Source organism: Bubalus kerabau, chromosome 2 (assembly GCF_029407905.1).
Source record: "Bubalus kerabau isolate K-KA32 ecotype Philippines breed swamp buffalo chromosome 2, PCC_UOA_SB_1v2, whole genome shotgun sequence".
NCBI classification, from domain to species: Eukaryota; Metazoa; Chordata; class Mammalia; order Artiodactyla; family Bovidae; genus Bubalus; species Bubalus kerabau.
Genome location: NC_073625.1, coordinates 182,057,638 through 182,081,057, shown reverse-complemented (window position 1 = coordinate 182,081,057; position 23,420 = coordinate 182,057,638). Strand labels below are relative to the sequence as shown.

Below are 23,420 nucleotides of genomic sequence, written 5' to 3'. Positions count from 1 at the left end.
AAATACATAATTTACAAGATGCATGTACTCCTTGCCTTTTCAGAGCTTATGGCTGAGCAGGGAAACAGGAAAGTAAACTAGAATGGTAACACTGGGATAAGAGCTACAAAAGAGGCATGGTGTTATGGCAAGACAAGGCCATACTTATAAATCAAGGAAGGTTTTTCCACGGAAAGCGATATCCAAGCTGGGAGCTGAAAGATAAGGAGGAACAAGCAAGCACAAGGTGGGCAAGATATAATATGCAGAAGTCCAGGAACAGACTGGAATAGAATAAAATACACAGATAGGAAAAACTAAAATAGGAATAGACAGCACTTTACTCACAGAAGGAACAGTAAATGGGATCAAAGCTCACATCTTTAGACTTCAAACACTGAGACCCTAGAATACTCCCATACTGTTTTGTACCTTCTAGCTTTCAGATTGTGCCTACACTTGATAGTAATCATAAATTAAACATTGCTGCTATGAACATACTTATATTGCCCACCCCTCTCCCCAATAATGGGTGCCCAACAGTGGCTCATGTTAAAGGGAGAAATCTTAATGAACTGTCTCAAAAACAAGTTTTAGCATATTCATAAACCAGAAACCGTGGGGTCACAAACAGTCAGACACGACTTAGCAACTGAACAACAATCCCAGAAACCAAAATGTAAAAATATATATAAAATGACAAACAAAAATATTAACCTTCTTTAGATGAACTTTCAATCAGGAAACGGTTTTCATTTGCTCTCTTTCCCAATCTAGCAGACTCCAACAGCCAAGCTATAGTGACTGCTGGTAAATTCCACTTCTTGGCAGCTTCATATTTAGAACCACCTGGCTCTTTCAAAACAAGATGTGTACTGGCAAACATGCCTTTCTTTGCATTGGACTTGCGAACGAAGTATTCTTGAACACTGAAAGTTACATTTAAAAAAAAAGCAAACGGTCATATGCATAATAGTTGGCAAAGAATGATATTTCTAATACAATGGTGTTGTCAGAGTTCCAAGTATAAGAAAATACTCACATTAAAAGTTGGTTATATTTCTTAAATTAAGCTAATCCTCTTACAATACCTACTCTAGGATAAAAATGTATTGTTAAAATTAAACTTTTAAAAATTAATTATTTAAAAATAAGCAAATTAAACCAGACTTACAAGAAATAACCAGAAAGATCATCTATTTAATTGGTCATCACCCACCTACCCACCTTGTCTTTCCTCCCAGTAAAAGACATGGAACAACTAGGGGAGCAAAGGATGAGCATGAATAACAGAACTCCTAGCCCTACACCCCAGCTTCTCTAAGCATTTTCACGTATATCATTGGATCCTCTCAGTATTTGTGAAATACCAATATTTTACAAGTTATCATAAAGATACAACCTGGGAAAAGATGCAGAGAAATTAAGTGTCTTCCTCAAGATCACAGAATATTAAAGAGAACACCACCATTTGAGATACAAACAGAAATGTCTTTTAGGACTTCTGGGTTTCAGGTCTAGTTCCTCACTTTTAAGATTTTGTTAAGTATCCCACATTTTCCCTAGTACTTTCACGGATTCATTTTTCACATTTAACCCACTGATCAATTAATTTGGTACTTATTTTGGTATGAGATGTTGCTCCAATTTTATTGAATTATCTCTTCCTCAATAAGCTGAAACATCACCTTTATCATATACTAAATTCGTTTGTATTTAGGTCTATTTCTATGCTTTCTGTCTGTTCACTTAACTTTCTGCTACCTACAGACATACTATTATCTAGGGAGGTTTACAAAATATATTTAAATAACAATTCTATTTCAGAATTTTTATGACTTTCCTGCTTGCTAATATTTTCTTATGAATTTAAGAATTAGTTTGCTTATTGCCCTCTCTAAAAAATTCCTTTATAATGTTTAGTCTTCCTGTCCAAGAACAGGTACATCTTTTATACTCTTCAAGTCCTGTTTCCCTCAATAGCATTTTACAAGTTTCTGTAGCTCTTCCAAGTTTCACTTTCAACTTTTTCCTTAAATCAAAATATAGTTGACATACAACATTAGTTTAAGGTGTATGATATAGTGACTCAATATTTAAATAGATTACAAAAGATCAATGCCAAATCTAATTACATCCCTGTGACTTTTAAATTTTATAACTGGAATTTTGTACCTCTTAATCCCCTTCACTAATTTTGCCCAGCCTCTTATTCCCTTCCCTTCTGCTGTTGCTGCTAAGTCGTTTCAGTCGTGTCCAACTCTGTGCGACCCCATAGATGGCAGCCCACCAGGCTCCCCCATCCCTGGGATTCTCCAGACAAGAACACTGGAGTGGGTTGCCATTTCCTCCCTTCTGGTGACCACTAATTTATTCTCTGTATCTAGGAGTCTATTTTGGTTTTATTTTATTCATTCATTTTCTTTCTTTTTAAGATTACATATCATGTTGCTACCTATTTTATCTCTTACTACAGATTTAGTAAGAGATCTCTGTTTTCATTAGCTCTTCTAACTAGCTGCACATATGAAGGTCAGTGACTTCTGTATATTAGTATTTTATGTAATCAGTTTGCTGAATTTTTCTATGAGCACTGCTTTAGTCTACTGCCATATTTTCTTACTGTTCTTTTCTACAATTTATTTTTTCCAAAAGTTTATTGTTTAGTATAACCAAAGTACAGAACACAGCAAAAAAGGAAATATAAGATTTAGTGAATTATAAGATGAAAACCCTTCTTTTCCCCACCCACGTCAGAAGACAGACTCTTACCAGTCACTCCAGAACCTCTCCAATATGCCTCTTCTGTTACTACCACCCCTCCCCTCCCATGTTAATAGCAGCCACTGTTTGGATATTTATAGTTATCACTTCCTTACTTTACAATGTCATAAACCTCTGTCCATAGTTCATCAGGTACTCTATCAGATCTAGTCCCTTAAATCTATTCCTCACTTCCACTGTACAGTCATAAGGGATTTGATTTAGGTCATACATGGTCCAGTGGTTTTTTCTACTTTCTTCAATTTCAGTCTGAATTTGGCAATAATGAGTTCATGATCCAAGCCACAGTCAGCTCCCAGTTTTGTTTTTGCTGACTATATAGAGCTTCTCCATCTTTGGCTGCAAAGAATATAATCAATCTGATTTCGGTGTTGACCATCTGGTGATGTCCATGTGTAGAGTCTTCTCTTGTGTTGTTGGAAAAGGGTGTTTGCTATGACCAGTGCATTCTCTTGGCAGAACTCTATTAGCCTTTGCCTTGCTTCATTCTGTACTCCAAGGCCAAATTTGCCTGTTACTCCAGGTGTTTCTTTACTTCCTACTTATGCATTCCAGTCCCGTATAATGAAAAGGACATCTTTTTTGGGTGTTAGTACTAGAAGGTCTTGTAGGTCTTCATAGAACTGTTTAGCTTCAGCTTCTTCAGGGCTACTGGTTGGGGCATAGACTTGGATTACCGTGATATTGAATGGTTTGCCTTGAAAACGAACAGAGATCATTCTGTCGTTTTTGAGATTGCATCCAAATACTGCATTTTGGACTCTTTTGTTGACTATGATGGCTACGCCATTTTTTCTAAGGAATTCCTGCCCACAGTAGTAGATATAAAGGTCTATCTAGTCAAGGCTATGGTTTTTCCAGTGGTCATGTATGGATGTGAGAGTTGGACTATAAAGAAAGCTGAGCACCGAAGAATTAATGCTTTTGAACTATGGTGCTGGAGAAGACTCTTCAGAGTCCCTTGGACTGCAAGGAGATCCAACCAGTCTATCCTAAAGGAGATCAGTCCTGGGTGTTCATTGGAAGGACTGATCTTGAAGCTAAAACTCCAATACTTTGGCCACCTCATGCGAAGAGCTGACTCACTTGAAAGACCCTGATGCTGGGAAAGACTGCTGGCAGGAGAAGGGGATGACAGAGGATGAGATGGTTGGATGGCATCACCGACTCAATGGACATGGGTTTGGGTGGACTCTGGGAGTTGGTGACGGACAGGGAGGCCTGGTATGCTGCGGTTCATGGGGTTGCAAAGAGTCGGACACGACTGAGTGACTGAACTGAACTTCCTTACTTTGCTTTATCACTTCCCACCCTTAAACACTACATTTCATTTTTTATGTCTTTTGGCTTCCAGGTTCCTTCTTCTTTCCATGCCCCCTTTATATTTGTTGAAGATACTGGATCATGAGGTTTCATTATTTTGATAAGATTGTTTCAAGATGGTTGTATATTCTTCATAAGGAGGCATATGTCTAGTTTTCTCTTTATTATGTGAATGTTGGTTTTCAATATCTAGATTCTTCCATTTATTAGGAGTCAAAATGTTACCATTTCTTCTTCACTCATTTGTTGGAATACCTCTATAAAGGGAAACTTTGTCTTATCTATTATTATGGATACAGTCTGATACAGACTGTGCAGGAAGTCAGAATAAATACCAGATCCTTTCTCTTCATTTACCAGCTTTCAAAAATAATGAGTTGGTTTCCTAGCATCCTTCAAACATGGCCAATTAGCTTGGTTTTTTGGTGCCATTATGAAATCATGATTGAAATATTATTTGATGACGTCTGGAGCCACTGCTGCTGACACTTCTCCTGTCCTTGACCAGTGGTGGTCCTTTTGACACAACCCTTCGGAGTAGTCTTCAATAATATATTTGTTCTCCATTCTGACCAAAGGTTCCAGACTCACTGGTATCTTTTCTGCCCCAGATGTAGAACTGATCATTTCTCTAAGCTTTAGTTTCTTTTAGTGGGAAATGGTATTTTAAGGTCACAATGGGGGTACTGGTGTTGCTTGTTACTATTGGGTTGACAATGATATCTAGGCTTATAAATGGTTTTGAATTCCTCTTTGAACCAAGAGTTATTAAAAAGTTCTAAAATGTCCAGTTGATACAATCTTCATTTTCCATTTCTACTATTAATTTCTAATTTTTTAAGAAATTAGAAACCTTCAGTGTGAATAGCATTCTTTATTTACAACATGCCTTTTCCCCATTTAATGCCTTTCAATTTGAATTCAAACTTGTCTGATAATAAAATTGTACCCCTCTCCTTTCTTTTCACATATCATTGCCCATCTTTACTTTTTTCTCCAAATGTTCTGAATCACTTTGGTTTAGGTGTGGCTCTTGTTTAAAAGTATTTTAAGTGCTGTTTCATGATATAATCTAAAAGAACTTTTCCTTTAATGTGAAAGTTAGTTCATTAATAATTATTTATGTAACAGTTTTCTACTTTTCTTTTAAACAGCCACCATTAAAGTTCACTTAGGGGTTGGGCTAATTTGGATTCCAGAACTTTTAAATTCATTTTCTTTCTCCCAAAGTATTCATTATTTCTGCTTAACACTGCATTGCAGAGAAACAATGTATACTGAAAAAGAATATGGCACACAGAAGGAAATAACACTGAGACAAGCAGTATCTTTAAATGTTCCTTTTCCTGGTAGGTAAGCATTAATGCCTGTGGTCTTAACACTTGCTAAGTACCTGTCTAACATCATTCTCTCCCTTCCACTTTGAGCCACCACATCAGATACGCAACATACTCCTCATAAATATTATACGACATCCAGCAAAATGCTAATTTGTATGCTTTTCAGTAAGTAAAAACAAATAATACATACACCAAGATGGCAGATACTAAAAATACTACATACCTGGCTCCAAGGTGATTTGCTAAGAATGTCAATGAATCTTTTTCAGCTCCTACACATTGGCTGAATGAAAGAACACAACCCTCTAAAGGAGTCATTCCCGCCATAACTGGAACTGGTGTGAAGAGAGGATTTGACTTTGGATCAATTAAAGTCTGGTAGTCTATACACATTACCTTTTAAAAATAAGAAAAACATCATCATCAACCTGAAATAAGCAATTAGTGGTTAACACTGGTTCAGTTACAGTGAAAAGCGATTTTATTAATATAAATGTGTATATGCTCATTCACAATACATTTAAAATTATAATATTAAAATGTACCAGTCATTATATAGGATATTAAAATCAGATTTATCATTGAATTTCCTAAATATTGCTTTAAATTTAATTTCTTCCTATGTAGTTATCATTTTTCCTCTTAAGTCTTGGAAAGTTGAAAAAGTCAATGGTTGAAATTATCATTGATAAGCCAACAAGATGCAATAATACATAAGTGCATGTCATGCTTTGGTAGTAAAAAAACAGGGAAAACCTAAATATAAGAAGACCTGGAGTCACTTTCCTAGGAAAGAATGCTGCTGATGTAGCCCCTCTATTCTACCAGGATTAGGATCAAGAAGCTTGCATATTTTGTTATTGATAATTTCCTTTACTAAAAGCAAAATCCAGACAGTGCCCAAACCCAAATACCAATCTACGGAAACTAAAGTGCCAAAGATGTATAGCTTCCGACACCCTTCAATACTACATTTGAACTGATGCGGTGTTTTCTTACCAGCCATGTGTTTGTTACAACTTCCCCCACAGTCGCCTGTACTTCACATCCCAGCAGAGGAACCACAGCATAATCAGCAACAACTCTGCTCTGAAGGGACACAATTTTTCCAGCATTTTCTCTTATGATGGTTGCAATATTAGATTGATTTTCATTACTAAAACCCAAAACTAGGAAACTCTTTTGGCTAAATAAACCTTCTTCAGTAATTGTAGAAACATCAGGGAGGCAATGACTGATGGAAGACTGGTGTTCTTGAAGAGAAATATGAGTAGAATCATTACGGGGCTCCACATGAGTAGAGTCACTACCGAGTCCAACTTCAGACTTGGCAACTTCAACTGGAAAAGAAAAAGAAACATTTTCTAACAGGTAATTTACTTTATAAAGTTTATCTCCTAGTAAGGATATAAAGGTAACAGGGAGCCTGAGAACTGTGACCACACTTACAAAACTAAGGCTTTATAAGTATACAATGAAGAAAGAATATGACCTATCCCATCCTCTGTGTTCCCAAGACAGCAATGAGTATTACCATCCTCGGATAAGAGCAATCATGTTAGTATTCTAGTATTCCTAGTGTACTAGAAAATTATGAGGCTCCAGTAACTCGAACTGACAATGACACCCTACTCCAGTACTCTTGCCTGGAAAATCCCATGGATGGAGGAGCCTAGTGGGCTGCAGTCCATGGGGTCGCTAGGAGTCGGACACGACTGAGTGACTTCACTTTCACTTTTCACTTTCATGCATTGGAGAAGGAAATGGCAACCCACTCCAGTGTTCTTGCCTGGAGAATCCCAGGGACGGGGGAGCCTGGTGGGCTGCCGTCTATGGGGTCGCACAGAGTTGGACACGACTGAAGTGACTTAGCAGTAGCAGTAACTTGAAAATTATGAAGCTCCAATAACTCCACAAGGGGCTTCCCTTGTGGCTCCGCTGGTAAAGACTCTGCCTGTAGGGCAGGAGACCTGAATTCAGTCCCTGGGGGGGGAAGATCTGGAGGAGGGAAAGGCCACCCATTCCAGTATTCTGGCCTGGAGAATTCCATGGAGAGTCCATGGGGTCACAAAGAGTCAAACACCACTGAGCAACTTTCAGAATTGTCCAAGCCCTGCTTCCTGGGATTCCAACAGCCTGAAGGCTATTCAAAGATTCTTTTCTATTTACATAGAGTTAGTTGCTCAGCTATGTCTGACTCTTTGTGACCCCATGTACTACAGCCTGCCAGGCTTCTCTGTCCATGGGATTCTCCAGACAAGAACACTGGAGTGAGATGCCATTTCCTTCTGGGGATTTTCCCGACCCAAGAAATTGAACCTGGGTCTCCCACATTCCAGGGAGATTCTTTACCATCAGAGCCACCAGGGACATAGGCACTGTACTTAAGTGCTTTTCGTGCATGTAATTAATGCTTATGATAATATAAGGCTAGTTCTATTGCTGTATCTACACCCATCCTTCAAGAAGAATGTCAGGTCTAAACAGGTTATGTAATTTCTCTAAGGTCACACAGTTATTAGCTGGCAGAAATGAGATATAAACCAAAGTTTGTCTGACTGCAGGGTCCATAACATTATGTTATAGTTGTTCTAGTTGCTAAGTCGTGTCCCACTCTCTTCTGACTCCATGGACTGTAGCCAGCCAGGATCCTCTCTCCATAGGATTTCCCAGGCAAAAACACTGAAGTGGGTTGCCATTTCCTTCTCCAGGGGATCTTCCTGACCTAGGGATTGAACCCACATCTCCTGCACAGCAGGCGGATTCTTTACTGCTGAGCCACCAGGGAAGCCAACTTCTTATTTCTATCCTCATCTCCAACAGGCAGGACTCTCTTCATTTTAATTACTGTATATGGGTGTGTGTATGTGTGTGTATATATATATATATAAATGATTCTTTACACTTTTAAACTAATTACTGTATATACACATTCATACAGTCATTAGTTGAAAAGTGAAAAATTATGCTTATTGGAGAAAAGTATATATAAAGTGTGCATATATATATATATATATATAAAATAAAGTGTATATACACACTTTAATTTCTACTTAATGCAAGTATATAAATTGCTCTGAGACTCTGAAGAAGCTGTTCTGTCTAGAGCATTTACTGATCAGTAAGTCAGGAGACTCTCTGACCCTCAGTTTGATACTGTAAGGAATAAAGAGTAACAGTGTATCTATAATTTAGAGGGATGTATTGCCAATGGCTCAGCAGGTAAAGAATCTGCCTGCAATGCAGGAGATGGAGGAGACTAGGGTTTAATCCTGGGTCAGGAAGTTCCCCTGGAGGAGGAAATGGCTACTCACTCCAATATTCTTGCCTGAAAAATGCCAGGAAAAAGGAGCCTGGAAGGCCACAGTCTAAAGGGTCACAAAGAATCAGACATGACTAAGCACACATGAGGATGAATAAGCCTAGATGGAAATAAAGGTGACATGATACTATAAAACATTTAGAAAGCAGTTTTAAAATGTATAATATAAAATGTAAAAACAAATTTTTTCTTGCATTAAAACTGCTCACAATCACATCTAGGAGGAAGAAAACAACTTCATTTGATGTTTCTGTGTAATTGGTGAGGTGTAAGAACAAAGAAACCAGGGGGAATTTTAGAAGACTACAGTAAAAACTGGAGAAGGAAATGGTAACCCACTTCAGTCTTCTTGCCTGGAAAATTCCACAGACAGAGGAGCCTGGTGGGCTACAGTCCATGGGGTCGCAGAGTTGGCCATGACTGAATACATCAGTACATACTATAAAAACAAACTAGAAATACTATGTTCTTCTAAATCATAAGTAAAACCCTGAAGTTATTAAAGGTTCAGAATAAAATAACACATTTTATAGCAGTTCATTTACTAATAGAACCCTCTTTTCAAATAGATGTCATTCGGAAGCCCAACAGACTCTTTTTGATAGCTTTTTCAACATGAAGTAAACACTTAATTACATTCTTTCAAAGGTACTTGGGGATTCACTGAGATTTACTATCACCAAATCCTTTCAAAGTCAGTACACTACTAGCTGCTTCAGAAAGGAAGATTTGAGAAACTAATTGCCTTACTCCAACAACCACCCTTGTTGAAGGATAGCGCATAAAACTGCTTCCAGTCAATAGGTGGTCTTTTTGTACTAAAACATCCTAAAAAATTAGGATGATCTAATATGATACACTACTAAAGCATAAGCAAATGGTCTGACAAAAATCATTTTGCAGAACAACATGAACAGTGTGGATTATTAAATATTGTTTTAAGCTAAAAAAAAAAAAGGAAAATTGAAATTCTCTAAAAATATGTCAAAAATAAATAAATAAAAATATGGCCAGCTAGACATGCAGAACCCTCTCACCATAAAACACCTAAAAATAGAGGATGAAATATTAAAGTATCATTATAAATGCAAAGCTGAGTTTGCAAAAAAGCAAGGTAAATTCTCAAACTAAAAATGAAGTGGTAGCATGAATCCAGAGCATTAAGTAATCACTAAAGGTTAACAATTACCATCTATTTTGGCGGTGACCAACACCCTTAGGATCTAAGGATGTCACGTGGAGGGACAGAAGTCAAGCCTTTTATCCCACACTAATTAGAGGTGGGGCAGAGTATACCCTTCCACTCAGAAACCCTAAAGGAAGATGCCTTCAGCAAAAATGTCTATCAAAAACCAATCAACCACCACCACGTTCACCTTGCAAAAAGAGATGAGAAGTACACGATTTTGGCTTTTAGGGGGTGGGGGGCGGGTGGTTGTCAACACATCTCTCTTGGGAATCTGTCATCATAGGCTGGTCCTCAGAGTAGGTTAGGGCCTGATGGTCCAAAAACATCCAGCTAATAAGTAACTTAGGGGTGTCCTAAGTTGGGAAATTCCTAGGCTCCTGGCAGGTTTAAACATAAACTTTATCTGGAGGACCAAATTCTCTTCCCAGGCTTCTTAGAACCTCTAGTCCTAACGAGAAAGAGTTTATATAATAAATATCACAAAACACATGAGGAAGCCAAGCATCATGAACAACAATCAAGAGAACTACCCCTGTTCTTCATTCAGATGTTGCAACAGGTTTAAAATGTCTCAAGAAATAAAGCAAAAAACCCCCACAAATACAGAACAACACACTACTGAAAGAACTAGGACTTCTATGAACTGAAAAAATACTGAAAGTGAAAGTTTAATGGATGGGTTAAACATATTAGGCAATAGCTAAACAGAAAAATAGTGTTTTAGAAGGAAAATCTGAAGAAATTACATATAATAAATAATAAACAAAAAGATGAAATTAGAAGGACAGATTAAGGACACAGAGCTAAAGGGGAGTTACAAATACAGAGAATGAAGGAAAGCAATATTTGAACACATAATAGATGAAAAATTTTTAAAAACTAATAAAGGAAAAAAAAATCACTAATTCTCTGATTCAAAAAGTACAATGATATGCAAATAAGACAGATAAATGGTAAAACTCCAGGACACAAAAAATAAAAGGTATTAAAAATAGAGAAAAAAGATGCTGCTGCTGTTTAGCCACTAAGCTGTATCAGACTCTTTTGCGACTCCATAGACTGCAGCCTGCCAAGTTCCTCTACCCATGGAATTTTGCAGGCATAAACACTGGAGCAGGTTGCCATCTGGTACTTCAGGGGAACTTCCCAACTCAGGGATCAAACCCTCATCTCTTGTGTCTCTTGCACCGGCAGGTGGATTCTTAACCATTAGCACCACCAAACAGAGAAAAAAAGATTTCCTACAAAAGAATGACAAGTAAGCTGACATCTGGCTTCTTAATTAGCAGTCATGGAAACAGATGACAAAGAAAAAATACCTCCCAAGAGCTCTGACAAATTAACTGTCTAGAACTGTCTTTTAAGGACAAGGGCAAAATAAAGACATTAACAGAAACTGAAGAAATTTCCAAAAGATACATCTTAAAAAAGAAAATTATTCCAAAGGAGAGAGATCAAATGCAATAAGGAATCAGGAGCAAAGAAGTAGCTAAATATGCTGGTAAATCAAAACAATTACTGAATATAGAAAAAAAACAATGCCTAATTGTGAGATTAAAGGACAATGAAAATACAAGACGAAATCACATAGCTGAATATATTAATGAGTGCATGTGTAGAGAGTATGGTGGTAGTGATGCTGAAGATAAACGTTATAAGGTTCTTAAATTATTCACAAGAAAGACAAAAATTCTAATTAATTTTAAATTTTAAGCTATGATGTGCGTTAGATTTTCAAGGGTAAACACTGAAAACATAAAATTGAATATATAAGCTTCCAAATCAGTAGAGGGAAAGATGCAGAGTTGGAAGTGTGATCTGGGGAAGGAAAAGGCAAGCTCAACCCATCCAAAAGACAAAAATGTTAAAAAAAACAAACGAAAAACAAGGAAGCATGGAAAAAAGGGACAAATAGCACAGAACAAGAGGGTAGAAAATAATCGAAATATATCACAAATAACAATAAATGTAAATCAACCAATTTTCAATTAAAAGAAAGTCATACTAAAAAAATACCTATGTGAAACAGGCATAGGTGTTTTAATTTCAGATAAAATAGATCTTAAGTAAAAGAAAAATTAGGAAAATGAGGATCACCATGTAATAAGACTTCAAAATACACACAAAAGAACTGAATGTGACAGAACTGCATGGAAAAAGTGACAGTCACCATTACAATAGAGGAGTTTAACATCTATTTCATTAATGCATAGATAGAACTGACAAAACTTGATTACATCATATAAATGTATAGAAATTTCCAAATAATCATAGAAAACATTTTTCTGAGGCACAGAAAAACATTTACAAAAACGACTTCCTAAACACCTCACAGACCAAATATATGATAAAATTAGAAAATATTTAGAATGGAATTATTTTGGCGACCTGATGCAAAGAATAGACTCATTAGAAAAGACCCTGAAGCTGGGGAAAATTAGAGGTAAAAAGAGAAAGGTGCAGCAGAGGATGAGATGGCTAGATAGCATCACTGACTTAATGGATACGAGTTTGAGCAAACTCCAGGAGATAGTGAATGACAGGAAAGTCTGGAGTGTGCAGTCCATGGGGTGGCAGAGTCAGACATGACTCTGCGAGTGAGTAACAACAATAACAAATTACAAAAATTCTACATAAAAGATCTTTTGGGACTTCCCTGGCAGTAAAGTAGATAAGAATCCGCCTGCCAAAGCAGGGGACATGGGTCTGATGCCCGGTCTGGGAAGAGCCCACATGCTGTGGGCAACTAAAGCCCATGTGCCACAACTACTGAGCCCATGCCACAACTACTAGGACCCAAGAGCTCTAGAGCCTGTGCTCCACAGAAGTCACCATAAGGAGGAGGCCATGCACGGAAATGAAAGGCCTGTGCACCGCAACTAGAGCAGCCTTTGCTCTCCAAAGCTAGAGAAAGCCCGTGTGCAGCAATGAAGACCCAGTGCAATCAAAACATAAAATAATTAAAAAAAAAATCTTTTGAAATACAACTAGTTGAGTGAGTACTTTCAGAGAAATCTATTGACATACTTAGATAAAAAGACTACCAAAAAAAGAAAGCAAATTGTGCAACTCAAGAAATCAGAAGAAAAAAAAGAATAAATTTATGAATGAAGTTAGTTTCCTAAAACGACTATTAAAATGAGCCATTAAGCTTCCTAGAAAACACAGCTTACAAAAATTGATTCAGAAAAAAACAGAACTGAACAGTCTTATATCCATTAAGTGAATTAGTACTATAAAATTTTCCTACAAAGAAACACTAGGCCCAGATAGATAAGTTTCATCACACATTCAAGGATAGGGAACCCCAATGTTACACAAACTCTGAGATTTAAAAAAAAGGAAAAATAACCCCACAATCTACCACAAAGATTTTTTTTAAAAATAAAGAATAATCCCCAATCCACTCAATTAATAACACAATCCAACAAAGATAACAGAAAAAGGAAAAGTACAGGCCAGTATCACACTGAGTAGATAAAAGCCTAAATCAAATATTAGCAAACTAAATATAGTAATGTGTAAAAAAGATGAATATATCACATCCAGAAGAATTTACACTTGATTTGACAATATAAAATCTACTGATACGATTTATCACACCAAGAAGGAAAAACCATATGATAATTCCAATGAACAGAGGAAAAGTATGTAATACCCAGATCAAAGCTCTAATGAATAAAAACAAAACTTTTACGAGAAAACATACGAGAAAGTTTCATGACTAGCTTTTGTAATGATTTCTTAATTATGACACCAAAAATACAGGCAATGAGAAAAAAACAGATAAACTGGACTTCATCACAATTAAAACTTCCATCTACCAAAGAACACAAAGTGAAAATGCTACCCAAAGAAGGGGGAAAATATATACAAATCAAATAACTGATAAGAGATCAATATTCAGAATATATAAAGAACTCCTACTACTCAGGAACAAAAAACAGTCAACCCGATTGAATAAACATTTCTCCAAAGAAGATATATAGATGGCCAATAAGAGCAGGAAATGATGCACAACATCACTAATCAGGGAAATGAAAATCAAAACCATCAGTGAGATATCACTTCAAATCCGCTAGGATGACTTTTATATGAAAAAAAAAAAAGGAAATACAGAATGTTCTAAGGATATAGAGAAACTAGAACCTTTGTGCACAGCTGGTGAAGACGTAAAGTAATTCAGCACTGTGGAAAACAGCAAGATAGTTTCCCAAAAAGTTAAACATAGAATCACCATGACTTATCAATTCCACCTCTGAGACTATATCTAAAAGAACTGAAAGCAGGAACTTGAACAGGTATCTGTACACCAATGTTCATACACCATAATTTACAACAGCCAAAGGTAGAGACAACTCAAGTGTCCATCAACAGAAAATGGAACAGACAATTCCAACATACAGTGGAGTATTATTCAACTTTAATAAGGAGTGATATTCTGACACATGCTAAAACATGGCCTTGAGGACATAATGCTAAGTGAAATAAGCCAGACACAAAAGGTATTGTCTTGAGTCCATGTATATGAGGTACCTAGAATAGTCAAATTCATAGAGACAGAAATATAATGGTGGATGCCCGGAAACGGGCTGGAGGAATATAGAGTTACTGTTTAAGGCCTGTAAAGTTTCAGTTTGGGAAGATAAAGTTCTGGCATAGATGGTAATGATGGTGGCAAAACTATGTGAATATAATTGATACCACTGAACCGTATATCTAAGGATGGTTAAAATGGTCAATTTTACGTCAGGCATATTTTACCACAATTTTTAAAAACTCAATACCCAAAATGTTCTTATTCAAAATGTTTTATTCTTATATACCAGTAAAATATAATTTTAAGAATTAAAATATCAAATGAACAGACACAAAACACAAAAAATTAGGGATAGTTGTAACACAGCATGTCTAATATCTTATGACTCCAGTTATACTTTATTGAAAAACATAAACTGTATGCTGATATTCCATATTTATGGATAGGAAGATCTTTTTATTGTAAAGATGTCAATCCTGCTCCAAATAATTTTAGTACAATCCCAACCAAATTCCCATACAGATTTATTCAAACTGACAAATTAATTTTAAAAATTTATTTAGAAGCAAAAGTTCAAGAATAGGTAAGAAACTTTTGTAAAGAAAACTGGAGGGCCTTGACATTTCAGATATCAAAACATTACAAAAGCTATTAAAATAAGATGGTTTATCAGTGAAGTATCTCAATGGAACAGAATAAAAAGCCTAAACACAGATCCCCACTTAACAGACCCTTAATAAATGACAGGGGCAACAGGGCAAATTAGTAGATAAAGGATGGCCTATTCAGAAAAGTCTGAGAATAAGTGATTATTTACACTGATAATTTGAATGCTTCTTATCAAACGCAAAAATCAACCCCATGTGGACTGAAGATGAAATGTCAAAAAGCAAAACTTTAAGACTTTTAAATACAACTTTATGACTTTCAGATAGGAAAACTTACATAAAACAGAAAAACACAAACCATGAATAATGGATTAAAAAGCCTACTTTACAGGAAACTCAAACAGGGGCTCTGTATCAACCTAGAGGGGTGGAATGGAGATGGAGATGGGAGGGAGTTTCAAAAGGGAGGGAATATATGTATACATATGGCTGATTCATGTCGTTTGACAGAAAACAGCAAAACTGTGTAAAGTGATTATTCTTCAATAAAAAATAAATTAATTAAAACAAAATTATAGCCAAATAACACTCAAAAAGATGCTCTACCTTATTAGCAATGTTATAAAATTAAAACCACAATGAGATCCCACTCTACACCCATCAAATTAATAAGAATTTCAAGCCTTATGAGAAATACTAAATGTTAAAAGGATGTGCAACAACAGGAACACTTACTATTGTTCTAGTATAAAGTGGTAAACTAAAACACTCCAGAAAGCAATACGCTTTATGTAAGAAAGTGGAAGACATACTTATCCCAGGAATCAGTCATCCCACCCTAGAGAAATTCTTGTTCACGTGCAGAGACACACAAGAACAATTTCAGCAGTACTGTTTGTTATTAGAAAACAAAACAAAAAAACCACAATAAAAATCTCCTCAGGAAGGGCAATAGATAAACTATGACATGTTCACATACCAGTGTGATATATTCATAACCAGTTACTAGGATAAGATGAGTATCTTGCATGTTTAGGGTAGGGTAGCAAAAGAGTACATATCATGTATGATTTATGTAAGTTAAAATACACACAAAACAAAAAAGTGTGTATATTACTTACAGATATATATATGTTATAAACTACTAAGAAAATGAGGATGGATTCACAGGAGAATTTTGACCAAGCAGAATATCCTATAGTTTTTAAACAGTTAGATTAGTAGTATATGGTTATTTGTTAAATTATTCTTTATATCTTTTTGGATGTATTAAATACTTTATAATAAAAAGTATTTAAAAAGTAGAAATGCTGTTTACAACTTTTCACTGGCAATTGTGTTTAGCACACTGAGAAGACTACATCCTGAGACAGTAGTCTACAGTGCAGCATTATACTCATTAAAGCTACAATTACAAACTGAGAGGCATTTGTTATAAGGTTAAAATACCTTGTAACAAATACCTTGCCGGACTAGATGACGCACAAGCTGGAAACAAGACTGCCGGGAAAAATACCAATAACCTCAGATATGGAGATGACACCACCCTTATGGCAGAAAGCAAAGAGGAACAAAGCCTCTTGATGAAAGTGAAAGAGGAGAGTGAAAAAGCTGGCTTAAAACTCAACATTCAAAAAACTAAGATCATGGCATGGCATCTGGTCCCATCACTTCACGGCCAATAGATGGGCAAACAATAGAAACAGTGACAGACTTTATTTTCTTGGTTCCAAAATCTCTGCATATGGTGACTGCAGCCATGAAATTAAAAAAGACACTTGCTCCTTGGAAGAAAAGCTATGACCAACCTCGACAGCATATAAAAAAGCAGAGACATTACCAAAGGTCCATATAGTCAAAGCTATGGTTTTTCCAGTAGTCATGTATGGATGTGAGGGCTGGACCATAAAAAGAATTGATGCTTTTGAACTGTGGCATTGGAGAAGACTCTTGAGAGTCCCTTGGACTGAAAGGAGATCAAACCAGCCTGAACAAAGGAAATCAGTCCTGAATATTCATTGGAACGACTGATGCTGAAACTCCAATCCTTTGGCTACCTGATACAAAGAACTGACTCATTGGAAAAGAGCCTGATGCTGGGAAAGATTGAAGGTGGGAGGAGAAGTCGGCAACAGAGGATGAGATGGTTGGATGGCATCACCAACTCGATGGACATGAGTTTGAGCAAGCTTCAGGAGTTGGTGATGAACAGCGAAGCCTCACGTGCTGCAGTCCATGGGGTTGCAAAGAGTCAAACACAACTGAGCATCTGAACTGAATTGACCCCTGTAATAAACTCAGGATGTTACAAACACACAAACCAAGTGACAGTATTTAAAAACCAGACCTAAGAGGTACAGGTGAATTGAAGAGAAAAAAGGGACTCAGAAAGTCTAGAATCTCTTAGCCCTGCCTGCTTAAAAAAAAAAAAAAAGTAACAGAAATAAAACTTCAAGGGAAGAAAGAGGTTAGTATAACCTAAATTCTAAAGAACCTGGCAGAAATCACATAAGTATGTATTCTGCCACCAAAATGTTTAATGACTGTTAACACTGGTCATTCTTTCTTACCTACTGTGGGGTTATTAGTCTGATACTGAGAGAGCAGATCTTCATCAGCTTGCTCACGCTTTTCCTCAGGAGCAAAGTCATTCTTAGAGAAGCTGCTGTTCTTCCTTTTTAAAAGGGCTGTTTTACTTTCAGGTGGATCTGAAACTGGAATTTCCACTGGCTGGTAGTTAACGTGGATGTATGACTCTTCAGGAAGCATGTAGCCTTTACTAAAACACTCTAGCAACCATTTTACTCCCACTACATGCGGCCTACAAAAACAGTACAGTTATATATTAGTTTAAACCATAAATACCATTATCCCATGTGCCATGCAGTTTCCATAACTGCCAGGATATGCAATTTTAAGGAAAATCATTACAGAGTAGAAATTGCTTTGAATTAAAAACTGAAAAAACCTGTGGGCTGATTTATCCCAAAACTGCTTCAATTCATCATCATCATCTCCCACAATAACATGAGTTACATCTTCATTGAGCTGATTAAAACGAACTCCACCTCCACTGTTAATAAGTCTTCTCAGTTTATCTAGCTTTCTGCCATTAAAACCGCAAAGATAGATCTGCAATGAAAAAAAAAATTGGCTTTAGATTAACACATTTAAAATGGCCTATTTCTCTCAATAGAAATCTATTTATTCAAAGTGTGTATCTAAACCCATTACGTGTAAATAAGGCAACCTTTATATTTACATTTTAAATACATTAAGAAGTATATTCTGAAACTTTGACTTCTAAAGAATTCTTAAATTTTATCACTTCTTCACAATCCCATAACATTATTACCCAATACTGATAAGTACTGAGGCTTTAAAAAGAAACCAGAATAATTCAAGTATCTTCTGAATATTAGTGCATAGCAATTTCTAAAATGTAGGTAGCTTCTTAACCTGGTCTTGCTACTTGTAAATTTCAAAGTAATTACTGAAATAAACTGGAGTTAAATATGTGAATTCAGAAAATCTAGGTTTAAATTTTGGGTCGGCTGCCAATGATTAACCATACGACCACTTCAACATACTAGGCTTTTTTTTTTTTTGGGTGGTGTGGGTCTTCGTTGCTGCACGAGGGCTTTCTTTAGTTGTGGCAGGTGGATGCTACTAGTGAGGATATGCAGGTTTCTCAGTGCAGTGGCTTCTCTTTTTGTAGGGAACAGGCTCTAGGGTGTGCAGCCTCAGCAGCTGTGACACACATGCTTAGCTGCCTGAAGGCATGGGAATCCTCAGGGTGCGAGTATGCTCAGTTTGTGTCCAAATCTTTTCGACTCTATGGACTATATGTAGCCTGCCAGGTTCGCTCCTCTGTCTATGGGATTTTACTGGCAAGAATACTGGAGTGGGTTGCCATTTCCTACTCCAGGCGATCTTCCCAACCCAGGGATCAAACTCTCGTCTCCTGCATTTTCTTCCCAGACCAGGGATCAAACCTGTGTCCTCTGCATTGGGGGGTGAATTCTTAACGATTAGACTACCAAGCAAGTTCGACTTAGACTATTTAAATCCATTTTCTTCCTTATATACTGAAATACAGTTTTCCTAGTTGATTAAACAAAAAAAAATTAGGTCAAAGAGCTAAACACAATGCTTTGAGGATGAAACATATTCAGTAACTTATTTTTAACTACCAATATGTGCACATGTGAGATGTGAGAATTGGACTATAAAGAAAGCTGAGCACCAAAGAATTGTTGCTTTTGAACTGTGGTGTTGGAGAAGACCCTTGAGAGTCCCTTGGACCGCAAGGAGATCCAATCAGTCAATCCTAAAGGAGATCAGTCCTGAATATTCATTGGAAGGACCGATGTTGAAGCTGTGCGAAGAACTAACTCACTGGAAAAGACTATGGTACTGGAAAAGACTATGGTACTGGGAAAGACTGAAAGCAGGAGAAGGGGACGACAGAGGATGAGATGGCTGGATGGCATCACCGACTCAATGGACATGAGTTTGGGTAAACTCTGGGAGTTGGTGATGGACAGGGAGGCCTGGTGTGCTATAGTCCATGGGGACACCAAGAGTTGGACGTGACTGAGAGACTGAACTGAACTGAAACCAGTTTAATCAATATTACTATATTGTATCTTCTTCATCTCTATTTTACAAAATGGATCTTTTAAAAATGTCTTAATCTATTCCAAACTGCATTTATATCCCAAAGTAAATAACCTCCATCACTAGATTACATTTTAACAAAAATGAGTAATCATACATTTCCTATAAGAATAATTAAGTCACATTCAGAATTAGTAGAGTCTATATAAAAGATTACACAACACCTCCTATTCTGTTAATAAACTGTTAAGTTTTAAAAGTATAGAAAGGAAGGTAATGTGCCCAATTTCCTGAAGAATAAAATAAGAAAGTTAAGTCTTTGCTACTCCTTGAGAATTAGTGCATAGCCTATTCATTCTACAAGCAAGAAATACACTAAGTATTTAGTTCTAAAAGATATATATGATGCTCCCATCAAGGCACTTATTAGACAGTTACTCAGACACTAAAAAATTAAATAGCCCAAGAGATATTAAACAAAGTGGTATACCTAACCTTTAGAAATACAGGCTTTGGAATAGACAGCTTGTTACTTTCTGTGAGATTCTGGACAAGAACTTTAATCCTCCAAGTTTCAGCCTTAATAATATCCATTTGAGTTATTTGTGGGAATTAAATGGGATTATATATGACATACTAACATGTATATGAAATAATTAGCACACTGTCTCAATTATAAACAGTAAATGACAATTATAAATAAAAATCCATTAAGTGGTTCAGAAACTAAATGCTCTCAAAATACAGTAGATGGGACTTCCCTGGTGGTCCAGTGGTTAAGAATCCATACTGCTAATGCAGGGGACAGGGATTCGATCCCTGGTCTAAAAGATTCACATGCCGCAGAGTAACTAACTCTATTTACCCCAAACACTGAGCCCGTGTGCTACAACTACCAAAGCCTGTGCTCCTAGAGCCCAGGCTCTGCAACGAGAGAAGACACTACAGTGAACCACAGCCCCTGCTTGAAGCAATTAGACAACGCCTGAGCACAGCAATGAAGATCCAATGCAGCCAAAAAAACCCCACAATACATGGGAAGATTAAGGTAGTTAGGAGGGTTCAAAAAAGACTTGAAAAATGATATGAAGTTTAATGGATGACATATAAAGGTACATCCCAGGCAAAGAGACCCTAATAGCTAAAAGACAAACAAGGCGTAATGAGTGCATTTGCTTAGCTTGAGTGGTGGGCTTCTGTAGGTAAGGAGCAAGCCCAACTCTGAAGGGTCTTCACAGTGAAGCTACAAGTACCAACGTGTATTATCACTTAGTGCATTACACAATAAAGACATACCCGACAACCATCTAATAAATCTTCAGGTGCCTGAAATGCACTGACATCCAAATTTTCCAGATTTTCAATTGTAGGTTCCAGTTTGCTATTAACTGAATTACATATTGATTCATTTATGCAGCTTGCATTGATGTTGGAAATATGGCTGACATCTGAAAGAGTACGACCTACATATTAAAAACAAAGATGCATAAATTTATGGAAATAAAATAACTAATTACATATTTCTCTATAGGTGAACTTTTCTTATACCAGAAGAATCATGAACAATTTCTAAAGTAAAATTTAAATGGTTTTACTGAAATCTTGGGGGCCAAGTATGAAAAGGGAAAATGAATCTAATTAAGGTTCATTTTAATTAAAATATACTTAATATATTCTCTTAATAGTGACTGGCTTCCAATAAAAATCTGAAGTTGCTGACTTCAAGGTCCAGGAAGGTTATATTTGGAAAAAAATTGGTAACATTTGTTATATTGCCAACGACAAGTATACATGGTACTTCCAAAACAGAAATGGTTTTTAAATTTTATATGAATACAGATGATCTATAACAACTGTAGCAAACTAATAAAGAAATAGGACTAATATCCACATGCCAGTCAAGTTTTAAAAACTTAATTCTCTTCTTTTAAGTCTTTATTAATATTCTTAATTTCTTTAACCATCTTGTGCATTATATAAGGATATGAAAGAAAGTAGGTATTCATTAGAAAAAGAAATAGCAGAAGTTCTGGACTAATTTTTTTTAATATGATTTGGTTATTTTATTATACAATTATACCTGGAAACAAAGTAAGAAAAGATAGAATTCTCTACTGTATCTCATTGATCCTATTAACAAATTAATCCTTACACAGAAAACTGTCCTAAAAATGACTGCTTAATCCCAAAGAGACTTACTATCAATTGTGTTGATCTGGCCAGTAGGAGTTGAAGTATCAGGCATACTCTTTGCTTCTGATCTAGGCTCTGTCTTGTATATGGATTCATCCTGACAAAAACCTTTCTCAACACTGTCAAAAAACCACTGCGTGGTCACACAGTGTACATTCCATCTCTTGGCACATTCATATTTTTGACCTATTATGTCAATTAAAAAAGAGAGAAATGCAAGCCATTAAAATCCATCTTTGCAGAAATATTTATATGAAAGCTTATGAAAAAAATTCACCTGAAACAAAATTAAAATTACCAGCAATTATTCTTAAACAGTATGCTATACAGTGTATTAAAAGGCAATATATTAGGTTATTATCCAATTATATTTTATGTGTGTTGTGTTAAATACACATGCTATGTGAGGGGTTTATCTTTTACAAAATTGCAGAGACAGAAGCCATTATTGGGGTAACTGAAATAAAATTTCTGAATATAGCTTCCATCTCTTAAGTTCTTTAAACCAGCTTCTTAATCTGTAACATGTGGATAACTCACAGAATTTAGTGGTTTTACACTTTTCACTTTTAAACTAATTACTGTGTGTATATATACATATACATATATTTATGAGTATATATACTTCAATTCCTACTTAACACAAGTATTTAAATTGCTTTGACACTCTGAAGAAACCGTTCTATCTAAATCAGTTTCTGCTCAGGAGACTCTGACCCTCAGTTTCATACTATAAGCAATAGGGTTAAGGCATAACAGTATATTTATAATTTATAGAGATATATGAGGATGAATAAGCTTAGATGGAAACAAAGGTGACATGATACAATAAAACATTTTGGAAAGTAGTTTCAAAATACGTATTTCTAATATAAAATGTAAAAATTTTTTTTGCAATTACAGTTGTTCACAATCACACCTAGGAAGAAAAAAACAACATTGATATCTAGGTAAAAACTCTCTGTGTAGGTAAAAAGAGACAATAAAAATGTTAATACAACTCTGTTCTCATCGATTTTTATATATTTTCAGAGAATCAGTAAAAATATTCTCCAGAATAGTTATAATGGTTACAGAACACCAAAATTAATTGCAATTTTAAGGAACTCTTTTTCCTGGTAATATATTTTTCTTTTAGTAGTTTCATGTTCTTCAAGGTGTATCTTCAAGTTAAAACTTGTAGTTTACTCAGTAAGGATAATTCATTCAATTAAAAATGAAGCCAAGCCTTTAAAATGTATTATTAGAGGGCTTCCCAGATGGCTTGTGGTAAAGAATCTACCTGCCAATGCAGGAGACACAGGTTCAATCTCTAGTCTAGGAAGATCCCACATGCTGTGAAACAACTAAACCCATGAACCACAACTATTGAGCCTGAGCCCGGGAACTGCAAGTACTAAAGCCCACATACCCTAGAGCCCGTGCCACTTAACTAGAGAAACCACTCCAACTAGAGAGCAGCCCTTACTTGCTGCAACTAGAGAAAAGCCTGTGCATCAACAAGACCCAGTAGAGCCAAAAA

General features: G+C 36.1%; 1 protein-coding gene across 6 annotated transcripts in view; it reads right to left on the bottom strand.

The window, feature by feature from the left end:
• The window catches only part of TOPBP1 (DNA topoisomerase II binding protein 1), a 70,260-nt gene that overhangs the window by 36,107 nt on the left and 10,733 nt on the right, over positions 1-23,420 (bottom strand). For 5 of the 6 annotated variants that reach the window (XM_055569658.1, XM_055569660.1, XM_055569656.1 and 2 more), the window contains 7 exons: positions 21,905-22,084; positions 21,002-21,168; positions 18,054-18,217; positions 17,656-17,906; positions 6,426-6,766; positions 5,650-5,822; positions 697-908 (listed from right to left, as the gene is read on the bottom strand). In XM_055569658.1, coding sequence (XP_055425633.1) covers positions 697-908; positions 5,650-5,822; positions 6,426-6,766; positions 17,656-17,906; positions 18,054-18,217; positions 21,002-21,168; positions 21,905-22,084 — 1,488 coding nt within the window. The remainder of the gene's footprint in view (positions 1-696; positions 909-5,649; positions 5,823-6,425; positions 6,767-17,655; positions 17,907-18,053; positions 18,218-21,001; positions 21,169-21,904; positions 22,085-23,420) is intronic. The other variant, XM_055569657.1, reaches the window with a different exon arrangement.